Below are 24325 nucleotides of genomic sequence, written 5' to 3'. Positions count from 1 at the left end.
TACTTCCTAAGAACGTTTCATATTTTCGGGTCTCTCTGCCACTATCGCTCATGCTGACATTTCGCTTTGCGTGAGAGGGATGGAAACAAATGAAACTTCGAATAACATTGTTGGGAGTACCCCTACTGGTATTTGGACATGCACCCTTGTTTTTGTTAGAGATTGTTCGGTTTAGGTCGACTAATACATATCCAAGCCTACTGCATTCGCATTATTACCGACCTTGTAATACAGGCCGCAGACAATGCACACTTACATAACTTTATGGTCGTCTGCCCCAGACGTCAGGATTAGCGAAACGGCTAAATAGGTTCGTAGATTGATCGTCTCTATAAATATTAAGTTTATTGCTCACTCGGATTTTTTGTTACAGATAAATCGCTGCGGTTAATAGTCGACATCCTGCGGATGCCATTGAAAGCATTCTGGACGAGAGAGTACAAAAAGTCCAGCTGTAATTAGTTCAATTCTTAAGTAAAAAATATGAGGCATTTAAAATACATATTGATTTACTATTGTTTGGATAAAATCATTACTATTTTCATGAAACACACAAAACATATTATTGACCCTGAGACAGGAAGCGGTAGGTATATTAGAGGGTTTACAATGATTTACAAATTTTCAGGAAGGCTTTCACTAATTGATTACGAACAAGTTTAGTGAGTTAGACTGACTTTTTGTCATTTTTACCATTAATCCTAGTACTCGTAGTAATTGCTATTATACAAGAATGCACATAGTGTTATTTTGTATTTTATTGCACGATATACACACCTTTTATTTCAAAATATGTCACTAGAGAAAAAAATTCCGACGTTTTATTGTCTTCATCGTAAAGTTGACTCTGGCATCTTATAATTTATGCATTTGGCGAGGATATAATATGAATATATTATAGGCAAGTTCCTGCGTTAACGGGATCCCTCGCCAGGAGACCGACACTTCGGAGCACAATGGTCGAACGCCTCCTGAACGGTCATAAAGGTACAGTGAACATGCCTCCATGGACACCATACGATTTTCAGCCCAATACATCACATATTACGATCTAATTTAGCGCCTGATAACTACGTGGTTAAGGATGGGGCGAGCGACACCAGTAAAAGAAGCTATCGATAGATTTATAATAATTTTTTATTTAGGTTAGTCGAAAAGCTACCAAGTCCACACTGCTTTGGAAATAGAGACCGAGACCTTACAAATTACCTGCAAAGCAAAATTAGTAGACTCAAGTAAACATATACAAACACTTAATTAACAACAACAGCTAGGGACTGGAATTTGTTGCCTGCTTCAGTCTTTCCCGAAAACTATAAATCCGGGCCTTTTCAAGGCGAGAGTGAATAGGCACTTACAGGGCAGATATTATATACCATCCTAGACTGCATTCCACTTAACATCAGGTGCGATTGTGGTCAAATACCTGCCTTGTTATGCATAAAAAAAATTGATTTATTCACCATTACGAGTGAGAGAGATGCATTTATCTGCCACTACCAAAGTAAGAAAACTCTAACTAATCCTAAATTAATCATTTTGACATAGAATACAACATAAAAATAATGTAAAATTGATTTTCAACACACGTCGTTTCGATTTTTAAGTATCGATACCTTTTTCGGAACCCTACATGTCCATATTTAGACGTACCTATGTACGGAACCGTTTAATCGATTGTCCATCCATGCGACGTGGAAATGCTTTGATTACAGCTTCCTCCCCTTTATTTATTTTTAAATTGTCCGTTCTAGCTTTATGGCATACCTACTTACGCGACAGATATTTTATATTGGTAAGTAGGCCGTTTTGTAGTGCACTATAGCTAAGGCAGTGGAGAATGAAATACATGAAATAAATATGGGTTTGCACTTATCCTAGTTTATTAGCATAATTTTTCTTTAAATTTTTGATGTAGATACTAGTATAATCTACCGTTATTTAGTTTGGTGACTTTTGCAACTTAATGTTGAAATCTATTATTAATATTTTTTTCATTATTTCAATGAATTTGATGGATAGCACATCACTTAAGATGAATTAAAGATAACTGACATTCATAAATATGAATTCGGAAATTAACATTCTTAATAAAGTTTCATGAAAATTTTGATTTCATGCACATACATAAAACAAAAAATAGTTTCCCGTTTGTTTCCTTTACTTTGATTTATTGAGGGTTCAGAGAGGAATAAATAATTCATTGACGGATCTCGATTCCATCTCGTACATTTATTCATGTACTACTACTGGAACCGTTTTGTAGGAGACATAGTATTTCTGAACGCATTATTTTAATAGTCAAATTATTCAACTAACGGTAAGTATTAGAAATACCTAGCATATCAACAAGTCTACAAAACGGTGTTTTACGGTATATTTTAATCTTTAGGCAACTAACTGTAAAAACCATAAAAAAATTTTAGGTTTTAATATAAAGTCTACATAATTAAGTACATCAAACGAGACAAGACCTTGATCTCAACGATTCCATTTTGGAAATCTCAGATCAGTAAATAAAAACAACGATACCTCTCCGGCTTTTAAATAAAGCATTCAAAATACCAAAAAACTTTTAGTATTTTACCTGTTAGTCAAAATAATGCGCCTAAAATGAACTACAGAATGTTACACTAGTGCTACACTAGACGGTTTTGTATCATCAGTGACACTTACTTGGCGTTCTTAGGGGTCGTGTCAGGTTGGCAGCAAGCCCGGTACCTCAGCACCGCATCGGTGGGACTCAGGGCGTCCATCTCGTCGGCCGGCGCATCGCACTCGTCCGTGACGAGCGGCGCGCGCGCCGGCGACGTATGCGACCCATACCCGTCGGAATTCAGCTGGAATACCAAATGTTATTGTAATTTTGAGCAAGAAATAACGATAAACAGACATCACTAGACGTGCAAAAGCTGGAGCCTCGATAGTTAGATTGAATGTAGAGCCTTTCAGATGATTATGTAGAACTGCAGAATGAAATTAGCGAATGTAATAATAAACAGTTCTTTTTAGCAGTACATCGAAATTAAATGCCATGTACAAGACAAAAAATACGAGTTGAACACGTTGTCCAATCAGTGTTATGACTGGATCAAAGGAAGTCAATATACCTAAATTCAAACTTTTCTAATTAGTCAGTAATTTGACATTTGCAACAGGTGCAAAGAATCTTCCAATCATCTTGCAGGTAAAATGGCATATTACTGACTTAACTTATCAAACGAAGTTTTGTACATGCAAGGAAGGAAGATAAGTTTTGCAGGGTCAGTCAAGCCAGTGATTATAGTGGATATCATCATAATAATAAAACTTTCAAAAGCGAAGCTCCACCTAGCAATGTCTGTTCACGAAAATTTAAAACACTAACACATAGTACGACAAAAATTTGAGTCATAAAATCTAAATAAGTAAGTCTACTAGTCTATCTCTAATACATCAAATCTATTTATTGCACATCTACCTCAAGCTCTAGAATGTTCCGTGAAGTGCATCTTACAAAACTTAAGGGATATGGAAAATGCAGAATTACGATGGAAAATCTATATCTAGCAAACTCTCACCCAGGACTTCAATCCTGGTGTCGGGGTCAATGCCTCAGACTAAAAATAGATTACAATACATAGTCATTATTCTGACAGTCAAAAAATAGGACTGTTTCACCTCTACATTATGTATATTTTACAGGAAAATACCAGTTTGGTAATAGTTTTCTCTCTTACTAATCTCTTCTAAGTTTACTCGTATATTTAATTACACAAAGAACTACATAATAATGTCAAAGAATGCCACAATACAGGGTAATTGCCAAAGGTTTACTAGGTACAAAATTTAACTGATAATGTGCAATATTTCTTCTCTCATTCACATTCATTTATTAGGTTGATGCATTAGTCTCTAAAGCCTATAATATAATTTTAGATCTCCAAATAGGTACATTCTTTATTGGCGAGCTTTATCTCTACAAACCGAGGTGAAACAAGTCCAAATATTCAAAAACGCAATGAAAAATGATTCTTACTTTGACGATAGTGCCGACCTGCGAATCCGCGAGGTCGCGTAATGGTTCTCTTGGGTATGGCCCGTCTCGTAGATACGGCCCGTCTCGTGGGTCGGGCACCTCTCGCGGGTCCGACGGCCGCGGGTCAGCTCCTTCCACCGGCGCGCCCAGCAGTCGCTCCTTCATCTCGTGGATGTAGGGGCAACGCTGCATCGCGATGTAGAACTCGCGAACGCGCACCTGGAGATATAAAAATTAATCCTTTAATGTTTCATCATCATCTTCATTAGGTCATTTAGTTTCTATTGCAAGAGCATGACCCTCTGTAATTTATCAGAGGGAAATCGGAGATTCGCTCTATGCCAGGGTATAAACTTTACCTAAGTGAGTGAGTGGGATCCGTAGCAGTAAAATCAGAAGGCAATGGCAGGAGAGTTTTCAGTCTACTGATCTATGATGCAAAATGGCATATTAAATTTAAACAATATGCGCACGATGCGACAGTACTCATATTTAGCTTGATGTGCCGTCATCCAAACAACCAGGAAAACCCAAACCCAATTCGTTCTGACCAAAAATACGCCGCAACACACGTCATGCGACCGCAGCCAATACCGATATGAAAATAATAGAGTCCCTTGTCAGTAAGGCAGTGGTCCCAAATAGGGGTGTTCATATATGGCACCTAGAAAGGACGTGTGTGGCATGACATAACAAAGGTTGAATGGACCCCCAAGGATTTCCGACCGAAATGACGCAAGCCCATAAAATACAAATACGAACCAAACAGCTACTACTAGATACTTGATTATTTGGCATTTCACATTCACAAATTTTATTGTTGTTTCGTATCCATAAACTACTTAGCTGTTTTTGTCTGATATAGTTTCTAAAACACCCACCTCTGGTAAAGAGATTTAACGACTTTACCTACTCCTCCTCCTTTTAATGTATTCCTAAGTGACATAGGCTATATCTATGATAGACCAAAATTCTCTGTGGTTAAGGTTTGGTCAAAGCTATTAAATAAATAACGCGTTCCTAAAGCTGGATAGGCATTGTCTAACTACGTAATAATCTGTGTGTGCTATTGCCCCCCCTTTCTTTTATCAGACACATTCTAGGACGCTATTGGCATTCGTAGATGGTGTTTACATTGAATGACTCCGGCGCAGCCGTCAATGTCAATAGCGAATAGCGAGGCGGCTGCCAAACGAGTTCTCGCTAACAGACTGTAGAAACGCCAATGTTGATGATATCTACAAAAGTAACTACGAAGAAAGCTCCTAATGCCATATGGAAAATATTGTATTCAATAAACTTCGATGAGCTTCAAAAATATTGAAAATAATGTTTAATATTCCTAGATTTTGATATCGATGAAGTCAGTTAATTAGCTTAACATCTACCTTCCATCGAAGTCCTAGTGTATTCATTCTCACATTTGAATAACAGTAAAACATTATTATTTTAGGAACCCAACTTACTAACCATGAGCTTTTTAAACTTGCGTTATTTTCTGTGAGGGCTGTGAGAATGAATGATACTTTTTTTCGTGTTATTCGTAGGTACTCGTATGTACATGTAGAAACTATGTACTCGTAGGTTGGCAATAGGTTGATAATGTAGGATTATAAACAAGGACTTTGCACACACAATTCGTTCCCATAAATACCTAGATACAACTAAAAGCTGGTTCGTAAATTGAAGCAAATTGCGAGGAAAACAGCCGTAGAAACAAATATTAGATTTTATCCGATTGGCTGTACAAATCCGCGCCCGCGTTCCGTAGCTTTCAGAGAAATAACATTACAAAACGGATTGACACAAAATCAAGATACGAATATTCACTCACTCAATTTTAGGAACACAGAGGAATCCAATAATGCTAGAGGTAAGTGGTGGAAAAAATGTGACTTACTTAAGGTTCTGCATTAGGTTCTGCAGAATATTCGAAAAGCTCAATATTCTTTGTTTCTCTGTGTATTTTCATTGAATACAGATAACATTTTGGAGAGTCAATGAGCAAATGGAGTGTTTTTGTTTTAAATCCTAAGTTGTAGGTAATTAAAAATGTTCATATTTATTTCAGAACTTTTGATAAAATAATTTTACTTTTCTAATAAAAGAATCTCATAATCGAGATAGATACTCGTAAGAGGAAGAAGAAAGAAAAGTTACATGCCTACAAGCACGTACCAACATAAAAGATTTCCCTTCCTCTAATCTTGCGAAAATTTGTGTAACCTTTGTTTATTACCAAATTAAGGCCTTACCTGATTCCCCAAAACGAATCCAGGTGCGCTTATTGTTTTGAGAAGCCCGAGCGGTATCAATTCTTAATGGCCTTGACCCACTTGGAAAGATTCACGAGCCTTGCTTTTGTATGGAGAACACAGACGGCACATCAAGCTTATCACTGTGGGGTCTTATGCAGTTGTAATAGAGACTATTTAACAACGAAAATGTATAGTCTGATGTGCTCTTTACTTTAATGTATGAATACCACTGGTTTTGCGGCGGGTAGTATTTAATGTTGTGGAAAGGTTGTTTTGTAGAACGTTAAAATGTTTTGGAGAACAAGTTCCTCTTGTAATTTCTTAAGTTTTTAAATTGCGATACAAGCCAAGGTTAATAGGTATTTAACATTAAAAAAGTACTGTTAAGACCAATTATATGGATTTTTTAATATTATAGGGAAATCTAAGGAAACGGTATTTATCAACATCAGTGTTGTTGCTCCGGATGCTTGTCAAGAAATAGAAATTTAAAGGAAAATCTACATGATTTATGTTAATATTTATGTTTTGAATAGTAATTAGCCTATAAAAAAAACATTTGCACTTTCCCTTGCCATGCAATTATGCTACAGTAACCTCTATGATCTAGATTTCAAGCTTAAATTTCCCTTCTTTGGATATTACTCCGTAAAATTGAGGTTACCAGTCAGTTGTCCAGCTATGGGAATTTATTCCAAGTTCGCCATACTCCGGAAAGCCACTGGAAGCAGAACGTTTTTTGCAAAGTGAAACGTATTTATTATGGGGAGGAGAAAATACTAGCTCGCCCGTCCGGCTCTATGTGGGTAGCCTGCCCATAACTGGCCGATTCACTGTCACAGATGCATTGAGAGTAAAAAGAGGACCATACTCGTACAATGTAGAGTCACCATTTTTTTTTCTTGAAAGTTGGAGCGCCATGTTTAATCAATCTTTGGATTATATCGGCAATTATTTGTTATATGTCATTGAGAAAACTTGCTGAATAATCCAATAAACAATAGGTACAAGTTTAGGTAGGCAAGTTACCGAAAACAGATAAATACGTACAATTTTATCTCAAACTTCGTGCAAAAAGAAGTCTAAATAGAAACATCAATCAATTGAGTTCTATAGACACATTACAACAGGCGATTATTGAAATTGATCAATTCCATCGAGTACACATTCTGAAAAGGCTAAACAAAAGAAAATTGCATCCACTTTAAAAGTTTTCCTGCTAATTGGTAACTGGCAAGCAACAACTTAACTACTGTAGTGAGGACAACAATCGATTCAACTGAATGGGGGCATCGGGTCACTGACTCGACGTGCAATATAATACAGCATTTGCGCTGACTGGTTGAATGCAAACTGACATCCATCATCGCTGAAATGCGATCTTTGTAAATTTAAAACAAAAGATGCACGCGGCTGCCAATATGGTTGTCAAAGTTAAACTTAAGGATGGTTAATGTGTTTTCAGTTTTTAGTTTGCAATAAATTAGCATTTCTTAGTCAATCATCACCTGTAACTAAATACTTGTTTGGTATTTAGTAATTACTTTAAATATACTGGTCATCACAAAAATCGGCCCACCTATGTTGTACAGGAAACCTCGTTTCTACTGACACAATCATGGTGCCCCAATAATATTGGTGTTATTTGAAAGCCCAATAAATATCCTTAAAGAAAAACACATTTAATTTCTTAATAAACGATTAACATAAACGCGATATACAATAAATGTGACTTGAAAAAAGACCTCACTTTGGGCTCACCTCTGGGATCAATTAGACCAATTTTTATGGTTATAAAACCAAATAATGATCTCACGTATCCTCTTTAACAGATGGATAGCGATTAATCCCAACTTAACAGTCTTATAGCCATAAAAGTTGGCTCAAGCGTAACTACTTATTTTTAGAAGAAGTGACTCTGGATTCTTCTACAGACACATTTTTGGGGTAAAAACCTTCCCTTTAATGAAATGAAGTTTAGAACTAGGCTTTTGGAAATGGTGCCAATATTGGTGGAAAGTGGGGATGCATACGTTTGAAAGTGCTTGTCGCGGGAGGGTCGATTTATTTGATGTCGAGTGTATTACATCGCATTAAAGGCATGGTTACTTATTCCATTCAAACTTTAGTAGGTACTCGTATAGCTACTTTCTTATCTAAATAAACATACATTTTCTGCAAACTGAATATCGGGCTCCGATTTTAATTAAATTTGGCAAAAGTAGAGTTAGATTAAAACTGGGAAATTTCTATCTCGGTTATTGGAAGGGGAACGCACGTGCGATAGCCGATAGTCCTTACAATGCTAGTATCTAATAGGTAGTTATGGCTGTAATTGAATATAATACATTAAATAACTGTCTAATATGATTTATCTTGTTATAAAATTGGAAAATTATTACCCTTTGACAAAGCTTGATTAAGTTTAAGCTACCGCAAACAAATCCTGGCCTTGCGAATCCGGCAGATCGTGTTAATTAAACAACAGCCGCGATGTCTGAAATTGACGTCTGTTTTCATTAATTAATCACCACAATTAACGGACGTTTCAATGAGTATTTAATTTTTGAAGGCCGGGAGTTTCAGCATTCGATTTTTCAGGTTTGTTACCTAATCCCAGGAAAAAGGTTTCCATACGTGCCTAAATACAATTGATTGCTCTTTTTTATAATTTTTGGTACTTCCTGAGTCTATCATAATTGGTTTATGAGTCCAGAGATGTACACAGATAATCATAATTGGCTATTCGTCCGTCTTCATAAAAATTTTCCTATTTTATAATATGGGTTATAACTTAAGAGTCTTAACATCATAGGCGTCTAGAATGGCACCATTAGTGTTAAAGCTCAGAATTTCATACATATTTATATTATGTGTGTCCCTCAAGTGAATCGAATCCACGACTTCAGACTTCAGAGTAAAGAAGAAAGCCCGCTCTGTAATTACTGGACCATGGAGGCAGTATATTAAACCTTTATAATCAGAGGTATTAACAACAATAAAAAGCTCAGCTTTTTGTGACTTACACCATAACTACCTTCATTAATTTGGAACTACGAGTAAGTATGTTTTTTCATTGTTTCCGTCGCGGAAGTTACGTCAGGCGAATCCAATTAGTTGAGTATCTTAATACGCCTAAGTTCTCATTTATAAATACGTCTACGAAAATAAATCACCCGTAAGCATTGAATAATAATAAACCTGCAGTTGCCGTAAAAGTAAAGAGAACTAGAAATTACAATAAATGAATTTCAAAACTACGAGTATTATCTTACATATATTTTTAAAAGCGAAAAACACTTATTAATCATGAAATCTCGGAAACTATAACACCTACAATCTTGAAATTTGGCAGATAGGTTCCATAAGGGGTGTAGACATTCGTTAAGAACGGATTTTACGAAACTCCATCAATAAGGAGGTAAAACAGGGTCCACGCGTAATTATTAAGTCTAACTAGAAAGTAGATAAAAAAGTGTCTTAATAGAGCTTATTTTTTGTTGTCTGACTATAATATGAACAACGGCGACGCCTGTCATAGTTATTTTAACGACTAACACTATACGCAGTTATGACGCTACCAGTTTCTCAGACATTTTATGGCAAATTCTTTAAGAATGCCGGATCATTAAAGAGTTCGTGTTATGAGAAAACAATAAGAAAAAGTAGGTCAACCGTGAAGGAAAGATGTTGAATGTATTTCAGTAAAACCATACGGTTCACCATAACATAAACACACGTCCCTGCTAATGGCCGAGGTGTGGTAATGTCGATTAGTGTCCTACTCTATTATACAAAACAAATAAATGTATTTTTAATAAGCAGGTTAACCTTATTCCTATATCACATTTATTTAGCCTAAGTAAAAGTAAAAAGTAAAAAAAGTATTTATTACTAAAAGATGTCACATTGTACAATTTATTCTGGGCGGTCTCTGCACTAAGCAAGAAAGCTGGTATCGCAGACATATTTTCATTGTTTTAAGCTTTCAATTAAGTATTCTATTATAGGTAGGTAATATTCTTATCTGTGCGTGTTTTGTTTACAAAATTACTTTACACTTTTTTTGAATATTTTTAAAACGTTCGGCCTACTAATTCCTCTACTAAAAATTGTATTCAAATTAAAAACGAACTCCACCCCAATCGCATGCGAGGGTTGCTAATGCAATCAACTAATTAACAAGTTGACAACGACCTATTTAAATCGCTCCAATTTCACAAAGGCTTATGTAAATAAACAGAAAACCATGCCTCAATAAATTCATTAGGGTAGACCTAGGTGAGTAGTAACAGAGGAGAGTTGTGACGTAGTCGATTTTTAGAAGCCTACGAACTATCAGCTAGCTCGCAAAAGCGCGCATTTGTTAGCTCGAGACTTGAACCTAAAAACAACAACTCTCCTCTGTTACAACTCACTTAGATCTCCCCTAAATAACGTGGAAACTTTTCATACGATTCAAAACTCATTTCAAAGATGGCGTCCCTTCCACATGTTTTATCGTATCCGCGCATCTGAAACCCGCCCTATATTTTCTGTTTACCCGTTAATACTCCAATCAGACCGCAAATAGAACAAAGCTAAAGGAAACTGAACTAGGTCTGTTCAAATGTTCCCTGACGCAACAAAGGCACATACGAAGTTTCCGACGCCATGCTAGGAAATTAATACGGAGTTTGATGTAAGGTATTCACTTTGACGGGGAATCTTGAACACAAGTTCCGCAAGTAGGTTTGGTATTTATTTAATGTTCGTAGGTAAAGAAAAGCTTGGAGTAGTAATTTCAAAAGATTTGAATGGTAACCAAAGTTGGGTATAGCTTGCATGTGCCTGTTTAGTATTACTTGTATTTTGGTGGTGCAACTTTGTTTGGTAATAACAATACATAGCACCTACCAGACTTCGAAGTAGGTAGGTATATTTTGTTTGACTCTTTGCAAAGTCTTAAATTAGATGGTGTCATCTAAACACGTTTCATGTTACCTAATCTATGAGTGTAAGATATTAGTTTTATCACTGCATTCTACAAATAGTACTCGTAGCTAACTACTAAAATTTACATTAATTGTGTTGGAAAGTTAGAAACTTTTTGGTTAAACGCAAGCATATTTGAATATTTGAATTTGGCACTCCGCTGTCAATGTAAGGTTTCCAGACTTCTGGATCAGTCACTCGATCTCATGTAGTCTCTGTGTGCTGTATGTTCTAAAATAAATCCGTGGTAATCTTCGTGGTCTTTTCCTTCTTACGCTCTAAACTCCAACATGGTAGCAGAGCGTAGTTACAAGAAGTGAAAAGCGCTCATATTTCCGCGAGATTGGTCATACATCGCGCACTTGGAATTATTACCGTACCGGAAGCGGCGAACGGTATTCAAGATGGCTTCGATGGGAATCGGTCAGAATTGCATTGAGAGACTAAAGGGGGCAGAAAATTACTCCACGTGGAAGTTCTCGATGCGAATGGTGCTAATCCATGAAGAGTTGTGGGACTGCGTAGACGCGGTGGTCGACGAGGACAATAAGAAGAAGGATAATAAGGCCTTAGCGCGCATCGCGCTGTCCGTGGCGCCGACCATAATTCCGCATATACGCACTGCCAAAAGTGCCCACGAAGCGTGGACAATACTACAGAAAACGTATGAGGGACGTGGTCTGAGCAGGAGATTGGGCTTGCTGCGGAGTCTCTTCAATACGAAATTATCTGAGTGTAGCTCAATGGAAGTGTACCTGAACAAAATAAAAGAAATTTCACATCAATTGAGTGAAATTGAATCGCCGCTGGACGATGAACTCGTTGCGGTGATCATACTGAGTGGGCTCACAGATGATTACGACCCGCTCATCATGGCGATTGAGCACTCATCTTCCAAGCTAAGTACGGAAGCCATCTCGACTAAATTACTTCAGGAAACCCAAAGACGGGAAGAGAAAACTGAAGAAACGGCACTGATTACACAGAAGAACCCAAAGTGCTTCGGGTGTGGTGCCAGAGGACATATGCTGCGGAACTGTCCAAAAAGGAGTTCAACGTCCAAAGAACAGACCTCCGGGGACGAGCCAAAGAGTCAGAAACAGCAGAAGAAGCCATGGAAGAAGAACAAGGCTAATCTGTCGGCACTCTCCGTGAAGGTGAAAAGTGACGTGTGGTACATAGACTCTGGGGCTACAAACCACATGTGTAATAGTGAAAAAGTGATGGTGAAGTGCGATCGTAATAAGGTTTTTAAAGTGAGCATTGCAAACGGTGAAATGCTATCGACCGCGGGCTTAGGTGAAGTTCAGGTTCGTTTAAAAGACTGTGTAAGGACACTAAGTGAAACTTATTACGTACCTAACTTAAGTACTAATTTATTATCTGTCAGTGCTTTGACAAAAAAGGGTTATGTTGTCAAATTTGACAGAAATTCTTGTATTATTTACAATGGTGATGAAATTCTAGCTACTGGTACTCAAATTAACGGTGTTTATCAACTCGACACGGTGTCAGACAACGCCAGTACTGTGGAACAGGAGTGTACCATAGTGGCGTCGCCAGCAGTAGACACGACATCCCATGATTTGTGGCATAAGCGTCTTGGTCATCTGAACTCGAGAAGTATGCAACTTTTACAAAAAGGTATGGCTAATGGTATTTCTTTTAATAATTCGACTTTTCAGCAATGTGTGTCATGTGTTGAAGGGAAACAGAGTAGGCTGCCCTTTCCCAAAAAGTCGTATAGTAGAGCTACAGAGGTGTTAGGTCTAGTTCACACTGACCTTTGTGGTCCCATGCAACAGCCATCTCTAGGGGGAGCTAAATATTTTCTCAAACATGAAACTTTTGAATATTTTAAACAATTCAAAGCTCTTGTGGAAAATGAAACCGGAAAGAAAATAAAGGTACTTAGAAGTGATGGAGGCGGAGAATATATGAGTTCTAAATTTCAGGCTTATATGAAGGCGTGTGGGATCAAACACCAGAAGACCATACCAGGCTGTCCACAACAAAATGGCGTCGCAGAACGAGCTAACAGGACTGTGATGGAGAAGGTCAGGTGCTTGCTGCGAGATGCTGGCCTCGGAATGAGATTCTGGGCTGAGGCGGTGAATACAGCGGTTTACCTGAAAAACCGAAGTCCTACGAAGGCCGTTGCTGGAGTGACACCTGAAGAGAAATGGACAAATAAAAAGGTAAATCTAAACCATTTAAGAATTTTTGGTTGCGTCGCATATTCTTTAGTAAAGAATAGAAGAAAGCTAGACTCGAAAAGCAAACCGTATATATTTGTGGGATATGAGTCTAAGGGATATCGGCTGTTAGAGCTACATAATCCGACAAAATGTGTCTATTCTCGCAATGTTGTGTTTTTAGAAAATAAATTCTCTAATAAAAACATGTCAGATGATGAAAATGTTGATCAACACATAATTGTTGACTTCAACAAGAGTTCTGTTGAAATTCAGCAATCAGAGTCATCCAATGAGAGATCTGATGTTTCTGATGACATGAGATTATCACAGGAAGTCAGCACGAGCACAACAGAAGACTCTTCTAGCGATGACACAGAAAACTGCTCGGATGAAACCTATGTTCCAGGTGAAGACTCTATTGCTGAGGCGGAGATGTCAACAGACACTTCATATGAAGATGTTCCGGAGTCTCCTCTGCTGGCCAACCTTGTGGGATCGGTCGACGGCTACCCCGACGAACCACGTACTGAAGCCGAGGCCCTGAGTGGAACTGATTCAGACAGCTGGCGGAAGGCGATGAATGATGAGTATAATTCATTCAATAAACTCAAATGTTGGACTCTAACAAAGCCTGAACCAGGTCGTAAGCCTGTTCAATGCAAATGGATCTTCAAAAGGAAGTATGGTGCTGATGGCGAGTTATTGAAATATAAAGCTCGTTTGGTTGCCAAGGGATACACACAGAAATATGGTATAGATTATCAAGAAACCTTCTCACCTGTGGTTAGATACTCTACACTCAGGATGCTTTTGGCAGTAGCGGCAGAGTATAACCTTGATATTGAACATTGGGATGTAAAAACTGCATTCCTGAATGGTGATTTGGAAGAAACTGTGTATATGGAGCAGCCAGAATGTTTCAAGGTGAAAGGTAGTGAAGGAATGGTATATAAACTTAATAAGGCTGTTTATGGACTTAAACAGGCCTCCAAGTCTTGGTATGACAAGATTACCAAGATTTTATGCAACAAGCTGAAGTTCAGTCAATTGAATTCTGAGCCTTGTGTTTTCTCGAAGTCTGAAAATGGATTGATGATGATCATTGCATTGTATGTGGACGATCTAATTGTATTTTCATCTCCAGGTTTTCCAGACAGGGATAATATAAAGAAAGGATTGCAGGATGAATTTGAAATCACTGATCTAGGGCCAGCTCAACACATACTTGGGATGAAGTTGATGAGGAAAGATGATAAAATTTACCTCACTCAGTCAAACTATATACAGAAGGTATTGAAGAAGTTTCGAATGGAGGACTGTAAACCTATTGCAACACCCATGGAAACGGGACTGAAACTTTGCAAGGAACCTAAAGATGAGACCTATGACTATAGAGGTTTACTTGGTTCACTGATGTATGTGGCAGTTTGCACGAGACCTGATATAAGTCATGCCGTAAGCTACCTTAGTCAATTCAACGATTGTTTCGGAGAAAGTCACTGGAAAGCTGCGAAGAGAATTTTACGTTATTTGAAGGGTACTACTAATTTTGCTCTTGTGTTTTCTAGGTCGGGCATGGATATTTCAGCTTATGCTGATGCTGACTGGGCGTCAGACAACATGGACCGCAAGTCATACACAGGCTTTGTGTTTACTATTGGTAAGTCAGTCGTTACTTGGGAGAGTCGCAAGCAACGTACTGTTGCCTTGTCCAGCACTGAGGCGGAGTACATGGCGTTGTCTGACACATGTAAGGAAGCTCTATTTATTAGAAAGTTTATATGTGAGATTTTTGGTACCATGCCTAGAATAACAATTTACAATGACAATCAATCTGCTATAAAACTATGTAAAAACTATATGTTTCATTCTAGAACTAAGCATATTGATATTCGTCATCATTTTATTAAAGAAATTGTAAACAAAGGAATAGTTGAAATTAAATATTTGTCAACTGTTGTTATGTTAGCTGATGTGTTAACTAAAGCACTATGTAAAGAGAAACACAATAAGTTTGTGTGTCAATTGCTAACTGTAATTTAAGTTACTTAATGCTAAAAATTGAATTAAAGCTAATTGTAACTTAAGTTTTTTAAAATGTTAACTTTGTATTTGTGTTGTGTTTCTTTAGTGTTAAGTGTTTTATAAATGTATTTATTGAATGTATTTATTGTAAGTTTAGCTTGCGTTTAAGGGCCAGTGTTGGAAAGTTAGAAACTTTTTGGTTAAACGCAAGCATATTTGAATATTTGAATTTGGCACTCCGCTGTCAATGTAAGGTTTCCAGACTTCTGGATCAGTCACTCGATCTCATGTAGTCTCTGTGTGCTGTATGTTCTAAAATAAATCCGTGGTAATCTTCGTGGTCTTTTCCTTCTTACGCTCTAAACTCCAACAAATTGTTAGCAGGAATTGCAAGCTATGCAAAGAAAATTCGCTTTCATTTTCATGATAAACCAATGAAAAAAGACTTGCTTACAAAAAATATTATATTCACGTGGTCGATTATTACGGACTTTATTTCGTCGTAACAGGAATCAGAATTGTTGAATTTTGTATTAAACGACAAATCGAACTATAATGTATAATCGATTTATTAGTATCGATTATGAATCCCATAAAGTTCAGGCTCGTTAGAAATGAGAAATAGGTAATACCAAGAAGAATAAATTGCAGCTAACAGTTAAGATTGGTCATTCAGAGTTTACGAGTACTAGAACATACTTTACAGTCATTTTGATTTATTATTCTATGGTTTTGTTGGTCGTAATTCAATTGAAATGGTGAAGTTTGAGTGTTACTCAATATTTTAAATTAGGCAAATCACAAATTGATGATTTTATTTCCTTGCAGAGACGCGCGCTGGTCGCTTTAGGAGCTTTTCCAGCTTCACCGGGCAGAGTGGAGGGCACAGAAGGTACCTACTTCATAAAATGGTAAGTAGTACATGAAAACAAAGTTGATATAGGGAATAGTAGGACTTTTTATACAATGAGGCATAACTAACATCACTCACTACCGACGAAGAATTTACTAACCATGCAAACATGCCTATCAAAAGTTATTTGTTTATGAGTAATACTATTTTCTGGCCCATAATAGTTAACCTCCATTCTATTACTTCACGCTCGTATAATCTGTGGGCTTACCATGAGTTTACGTTAAGTGTGCTCGCTAGCGACTGCGTAAAAAAATGACATTAATTGTATGACATATTGTGCAGCGCCCCTAGCGGCTACTTTCGACAAACAAAATCGTCATAGAGATTTTTGACGTACTCGCTAGCGAGCACACCTAACGTAAACTCATGGTAGGTACACTGATGGCTGTACAAAAATCACAGTTACGACTTTTATAGAGGCTTTTGTAACATTGGCCACCTGTTTTCATTTATTTTTGGTGCCGCCATCTTGGTATTCATTGATGAGAGATAGAAAAATAAAGTGGAAAGTCACTGTAAACTGTCAAGTTTTAAATTAATTAAAGTGCATGCTAATGCACGGGTAATCGTAAATACGATCCAATGATACTACACGTATTTAAAAAACCGGCCAAGTGCGTGTCGGACTCACGCACAAAGGGTTCCGTACCATTGATTTATGATTTTTTTTTAAATTTAAGTTATTTGTATGAAAGATTACGCGGTAATAAGCGGTTTACGATTTACGAGGTATTAAAAAAAACTACTTACTAGATCTCGTTCAAAACAATTTTCGTTGGTAGTTTTTATAGTAATGTACATCATATGTTTTTTTTTAGATTTTTCATTTTCTTATTTTAGAAGTTAGAGGGGGGGGACCAACTTTTTTCCACTTTGGAAGCGTCTGTCACGCAAACTATTCGGTTTAGAAAAAAAGTATTTTAGAAACCTCGATATCATTTTTGAAGACCTATCCATAGATACCCCACACGTATGTGTTTGATGAAAAAAAAATTTTTGAGTTTCAGTTCTAAGTATGGGGAGCCCCCAATATTTTTTTTTTTAATTTTTGCATCAAAATCTTAATGCGGTTCACAGAATACATCTACCTACAAAGTTTCAACAGTATAGCTCTTATAGTTTCGGAAAAAAATGGCTGTGACATACGGACGGACAGACCGACGGACGGACGGACAGACGGACGGACGGACAGACAGACATGACGAATCTATAAGGGTTCCGTTTTTTGCCATTTGGCTACGGAACCCTAAAAAGTACATAATAAGCCTAATAACATAATATGATTTGTTCAATATACGGTTCGCGTGATTATAAACGATTATTCAAACCCATAGATAATACATATTAAAACTATAAATTTAAAAAAAATATCCACAAGAAACAAGCAAAATGTGTTTTATTGAGCTTTTTAATCGCGGCAAAAAGCTAGTAATAAGGCTCGTTTAATGTTGAATTTATAAGCTTTTACGAGAGCTTTTTTATCAAGATGTTACGATTTTTTTCGATACTTAGATCCGTTTTGTTTTTAATGAAAATTTCATGTAGCTTGCTTTTAGTAAGGAAATTTTAAAATACCTTTTACTAACCTTTTTTATCGTGCAGTAAAAATAGACGGTTAAAAGATACCCTTGCTACGCTGTGCCGTAAACGCATTACATCAAAGGGGTCATTCAGCTATATACGGATAGCTTCGTGTATACACGATTATACGCTTATACACGTTGCTCTATACGTGTTTATTCTGTTAGTATGCAGATTGTAAAATATATTTTTACAGAGAGGCAAGTTGTGGTGAACGATAGTAGAGCATCTCAGCCGAAACGTCAAGCCGTGAGTACATAATGTAACTCATTAATAAACGTCGCGTTAAGACCCGTGTCTTACTATTTTAATATAAGTTTTTAAGGTAATTAATTCTGTTTCTGGTGTACGCTCATATTAATAAATATATCGACTTAAAATAGTAAAAATGCCACAATTTAAATGCAATAATCTATAAAAATAACTTTTAGATAGGTAGAGTTTCATCACGGACAACATTTACCTACTGAATGACACACAAAATATTTATAGAGATTACTGTCAACAATGATGATTAGATATTTATTTACAGACTACGAGTATGATGTCATTTGAATACAATGAGAGCTGCGTTATGCACTTTCAAATGACATCTTTATATTACCGCTTTGATACTAATATTACCTCAAAATCATTAATAGTAAAATCTCTATCCTTTAAGTAAATCCGCACAAAAATAAAAAGTAACAATTAAAAAGTAAGTAAATCATAAGCATAGGGCAAATTTTTCGCCGTATATCAATTTGACAGAAAATGTAATGTAAAATCAGCACCAATAAAACAGACTAACTTGTCACTTTTCTTTGGTTACATTATATTTATTATGCATGTCAATTTCAAGAATCAGAACTAGTAGCCTAATCTTGATTGGTTATAAACTCGTAGTTTTCTAAATGTGTTCCAAACAGCTCTAGGCATTAAACAGACAATAAACCTAAACAGTAGCTACGCACTAATTCCATTCAACCGCATATTCGCGTTATGTTACGAGCGAAGCGTGAGTGGTTTATAGCTTCGAGCTTAATTTTCCGCCCAATAACCATCGCGCTAATCGCTCCTGACTGAACGGAGATAGGCAGCCTAGTTCACATCACTATTCTGTTTGTGTGAATGAATGAATGTTGAATGTTTTTATACCACAGATAACATACGATAAACGTCAGAAATCAAGTTTGACATTACAAACACGGAAACGCAAGTTAAACAGCTTGGAAAAACAAATGAGCGCTCGATATGTTTACTTATTCGATGTTCAATTGGTTTTTTTCTTTTTTCACATTTTGTACTTTTTTCAAGTAGGTATTTAATACAAGTAGTATTTAAGTTGTATTAAATATTTATTTAAGTTTCATTGACTATGTTAGTGGTTAAAAAATACCTATTAGTACTTACTAGCGAATCGAGTCACAATAGAAATCAATCGTGGTCTAATTGGACCAGTTAGGGTTCCACTATTATACAAAACTACTGGAAATAGGGACAACGGCTGACTTCTACCTATACATAGAGGTGATATCAGATTGGTCCAGACTAAAAATACCACAAGCATCAAAGATGGCTGGGCTAGCCCTCGGCTGGCCGCTCGCTCGTTACTCGTTAGGCGCCGCAAATGAGGTTTCGCTCGCGACCTAATTTTCCGGCTCGTAATCACTACCCTTTTCATACATGATAAGGTGAATATAATGTGATGTGAGAATGTCATTTCTATAGGCTGGGTACGATCAAAAGTGAATATTTCCTAAAGCTTCTGCAAATATTTTTACGAAATGACTCTCATGGCGAAAAACGTGTGGAAAAGCAAAAAAGAATTTGAATTTGAAAAAGATGACTTATACCCTGTTTCTGAATTGAGATTCTTAGCCTGAGCGTGCTCTTTAGGGTTCCGTAGTGTTTTACTTCGTGAAGAGTTTAGTTCGAAACAATTTTGAAACGAAAATGGGCGTAAGTTCTTATATAATGAGCTTACCAAGCTTAAAATGTCAATCAGAAACTGGGGGTTAAGTAGCTAAAATGATTGGCTTATACATATTTTTCGCAAGTTCATTTAAGGGCGTTTTTTTACGCCCAATGGATTTTCTTAACATTGTTATTGGTAAGAAAATCCAATGTTCAATTGATCTAAAATCACGCAAATACCGTTAGTCAGTTTACCGCCGCCCTCTCCTAATCGCATCTGTACCTGCCGTCAGCTAATCGCTGTGGGGCTAATTTCCCGCCCTATCTGTCTAGATAGGCTGACTGAGCAATTTACACCTGAACACCATCGAGTTATTGACGTTAAAGCCAGTCATATTCAGCTTATAGATTAGGGTAAGGTGGAGCACAATGTTACACGGGGTACAATGTTACAATGCATATTTCTCCATCCCTTTCTATTAGTTGTGTGATGTTGGTATACACGTTTGTCAAGCTCATAAGAGCTGCTGAACTGAGCCGCTGAACATCATACAACTAATAGAAAGGGACGGAGAAATATGCATTGTAACATTGTACCCCGTGTAACATTGTGCCCCACCTTACCCTACATAAGTTTTGTAATAAAGTGATATTACAAGATTACTACTAAACAACTTATGGAAGATGGAACTTATGGATAGATGAAAAAAGTGATTGTGATTTTTAACACTCCTTGGGGAGAATTAGATCTAGAATTGGACTACCATTTGGCTGAAATAATGTTGCTAATACTTTAGTGGCGATATTTGGTAAAAACTGGATATATTTTGTAATAATTGTACCTACATTACACTGTATTAAAGCCACTACAATATACAATGTCTGATATGAATCAGCCCGAAGTAAATAAAGATTAGATTGTATTTAAAGTTATACACTTTACGGATAAATCTTGACCGCTCGACTGAATAACAAAGTCAACAAGTAACTTTCATTATATTTCAAGTTAGTAAGAGAGTATTGAAAACCATTTAAGTGTCAGTAGAGCTACTCAACGAATCTATACATAGCGAAACTCTACATGTTGTCTGGTTACTTCGATCACATTATAGAGCTATCAAATCACATCACAGCACGCTACTTGAGTAAAGATTATTTTATTATAAGGCACGAACCACATTAACCCACTCATTGTATCGTAATAATTAATCTCTGTAACTACATCGTAAAAGGGCTGTACAAAGATCCCAGTTGTACACCCATGTGACATAAGCCTTAAGTGCCATTTTTCACATACGCCTGAGAACTCAACACAGGATGTGCTTTGATTAAAACAAATCGGTCAACTCTAGCCACCGTTTTACATCAATTAAAGTAAGTGCAATCATTTCGGAATAGGAAAATTACTGGCCGCTCTTTGCCGTTCGCAATCATGTACTAGATGAAAGTGTATGTTAAAACCGCTTTGTTAAGTAGGAAGTCGTCAACGTATACTATAAATTAATTTTAGTTATTATACAATAACGGTCAAATGAACATCACAATAACATACTCGTAAGCGTATCGATGATGTTATGTAGCCAATTATTAAAACATTTTAATGGCATGATGGCAGAAGTAACTATGATATTTGTGTACAGGTACACAATGAAAATTAAAAATAGTGTATTGGTATTAGCAAGAAGTACCTACTATCTGTATAAATGAGGCAACCAATAATGATTAGGCAACAGGCAATGAAATTGTGCCAGTATCTCAAAACGGAAATACCTACATCTACTATTTATTTACTTTACTATTCCTATCCCATCGTCTATAAACGTCAACTTAAAGGGGTCAAGACTTATGTCATTTGCATTCGATGATCTCATCAATACGCATTCGTATCGTTCAACCCGATTATTTCTGGGGTATGATGACATTTTCCTTGGCGTAATTTCGTACTACTACTAAAGTTCTAGTGAACAAACCCACAATCTAATTCAGTTTAAGACCGTAATGTAGGTCACAATTTCTCTTTATGTCAGCGCCAGATTGCAAACTACTGTTTAGTGGGATGTGGGGTTGAGCAATAAATCCAATTAAATGGAAAACTGTAGTTTCTTTGTTTCTGAAAATAGGGCACGGGAAAAAATTTCGTCAGACACTATTGTTATCTTTAACACCTTTACTGCGGCAGTAACTTTCTAATACTTTCCATTCCTTCGGTACAAGGTCAATAAACCTGGTATTAAAACTTACATTGTGGCGGCACAAGGCTTAAAGACCTTGTAATATTTCAGATATATTAATTTTATTTTTGGCTTCATGTTAATAGATATTGTGTTTTTTTTCTTTGAATATTAATAATAATGCATTTATTGACATACACCCGAAGGCGTTCGTGAATAACTTGTTTAGTATAAAGATTATAGCTATATTCAAAATACAAGGCTTATGCACCCTGTGCCGCACTGAAGTAGGGAAGTCTGGTGGGTATTCTAGTGATGTGAAATACAAATATCGATAGTTTAAATTAATTTTTAATAAAAAATTAAAAAAGTAACAAACAAAGATGTTTTAATAATTTAGTCTAAATATTTTACAAATAAGCATATACGTGCATAAATACTTAAATAAGCTATATTTAAAGAAAACATATTATTTAATAACATTTAGTTACAACTTCAAATGTTTGTCACGAAAAACATTATTTAAATTAGCAATAAATCGTGTAGCAAATTAAATTATAATCAATTTGCAGTTTTGATTTTGTTTGTTTCTCTTGACGCCATGTCGACATGTGCGTTTCTTACGAATGCGAGGCAACACTGGCTGCACGAAGCTAGCGTGGGGTGCGGTACCAGGTGCGCAGGGTACAAGGTGCTTCGACCTGGTTTCGCATTGTGAAAACATTTTATTACTTCCGTGCGGTACCAGGTCTAAAAACCTGGTATTAAGGTAGGTACATCATTGGATTCTATTTTAAGAATACATCATAGATATATATTTATCACTTTCCTACACCGGACCCAATTGAAGTTATGCCTTTCGCACGACAAGGAAGACTATAATTTTCTTAGCCGCACGGTAAGCGAGACGTACACAAGGTCTATAGACCTGGTTTCGCACTCAAAGTGTTAAAGGGGTAAGCTTATGATTCTTACGATAAGCACCTGTTCGGAACTGTGTTGAGTCATGGTTTTCAATGGGGAAAATATTTTCAGAATTGTTACTGAAAGCTCTATTTTTACGAACTCTATTGTTATAAGCAGATGGGACTGAGAATATAATATGTATTACCAATTACTAATGACCTTATTGTTGTGTTAATTATTTTAATTTAAAACCACGATTATTTTAATAAAAGGCTAACGTACTCAGAAAATCTTATTCGAAGCACAATACCATCAGATAACAGCTACAGTTAAGTCAAAATAATCCGAAAGATACCACGGGATACTACCCCTTGTAGTACGTTTGACATTACGACGCACGAGGAAGGGCCGAGGGGAAACGTGACAGAAGTCGAATCTCCCGTGGAAGTAAAAAGAACTATGGGCTCGTTGCATTTGGGTGGTGTTTTAAATGCACTGTGTGGGTTCACCAACCTTTTGACACTGAATTTCAGTCACGGTGGTAGAATCGCTGTCCGCGGTCGATTCGGAAAACGTAACGCCGCGGCGAGCGCGGCGCGTGCCGGCATGCGCCAGTGCGCAGGCGTCGCGGGGGATCGCGCGCGGCCGGTCGCGCTCGCGGCCCGAGACTGAGCGATTCGCGCGTTTTCCAGGGTTGCCAGATGAGGTTTCCCAAATTTCCCCAGTTTGTTGAGATTCTTCGCAAAATAATATGTTCCTAGGTTTTTGCAGCGAAGCTTTTGGCAAAAGTTAACTGTTCCATGTACTGTTTCACGTATTTTAAGCTGAATTTTTTACTTTATTAATGAATTTTTTAGACTCACACACACTTCGCAGAAATGTCAATAACCACGTCACTGTCCTATGACCTGCAAGTCATACACTTCACAAATTCTCTGATTTCGAATCGTTTTTCCTTCGACTATCACCGTCCACAGCTTTCCCCAAAACCGATCAGTTTTCCCAAGCAAAAAATCTGGCAACACCGTCGTTTTCCCTCCCGCGCTTTCCCGCCGGCGTGCGCACATCAAGCCTGCTTTGTGCTGCAAATAGCGAGCGAGGGCTGGGCCGCTATTCAAGCGAGATGAGCGCGCGCCTTTCAGCGGACTGTTGCTCGCACTACACTGAGATGAGTGCGTTCGTGCGCACAAAAAACAGTTTACACCCGCGGTTGCACAATCTCCCGTTGCGCGGTGCACCGAATATTGCACGGTGATGTTTGCACAGACCGCTTTTGATAACTTTTGGCGATTGCTCACAGTTTAACTTTGACATTTCTGCGAGTACAATACTGTTTTGCGTTTTTCATTTGTTTTGCAAAAGTTTAAGAAGCATCGGTATTC

At 37.1% G+C, this 24325-nt stretch overlaps 1 protein-coding gene across 8 annotated transcripts in view; it reads right to left on the bottom strand.

The window, feature by feature from the left end:
• Positions 1–24325, bottom strand: part of LOC135073331 (proton channel OtopLc) — a 56264-nt gene that overhangs the window by 11772 nt on the left and 20167 nt on the right. For 7 of the 8 annotated variants that reach the window (XM_063967471.1, XM_063967476.1, XM_063967474.1 and 4 more), the window contains exons 2-3: positions 4019–4237; positions 2677–2840 (exon numbers count right to left, since the gene is read on the bottom strand). In XM_063967471.1, coding sequence (XP_063823541.1) covers positions 2677–2840; positions 4019–4210 — 356 coding nt within the window. In that variant the 5' untranslated portion in view covers positions 4211–4237. Of the gene's footprint in view, positions 1–2676; positions 2841–4018; positions 4238–23456; positions 23590–24325 lie in introns of those variants that run through there. The other variant, XM_063967472.1, reaches the window with a different exon arrangement.

The sequence above is a fragment of the Ostrinia nubilalis genome, chromosome 7 (assembly GCF_963855985.1).
Source record: "Ostrinia nubilalis chromosome 7, ilOstNubi1.1, whole genome shotgun sequence".
Lineage (NCBI taxonomy): Eukaryota > Metazoa > Arthropoda > Insecta > Lepidoptera > Crambidae > Ostrinia > Ostrinia nubilalis.
Note: the sequence above shows the minus strand (reverse complement) of the source record. Positions and strands in the feature narration are given on the sequence as shown.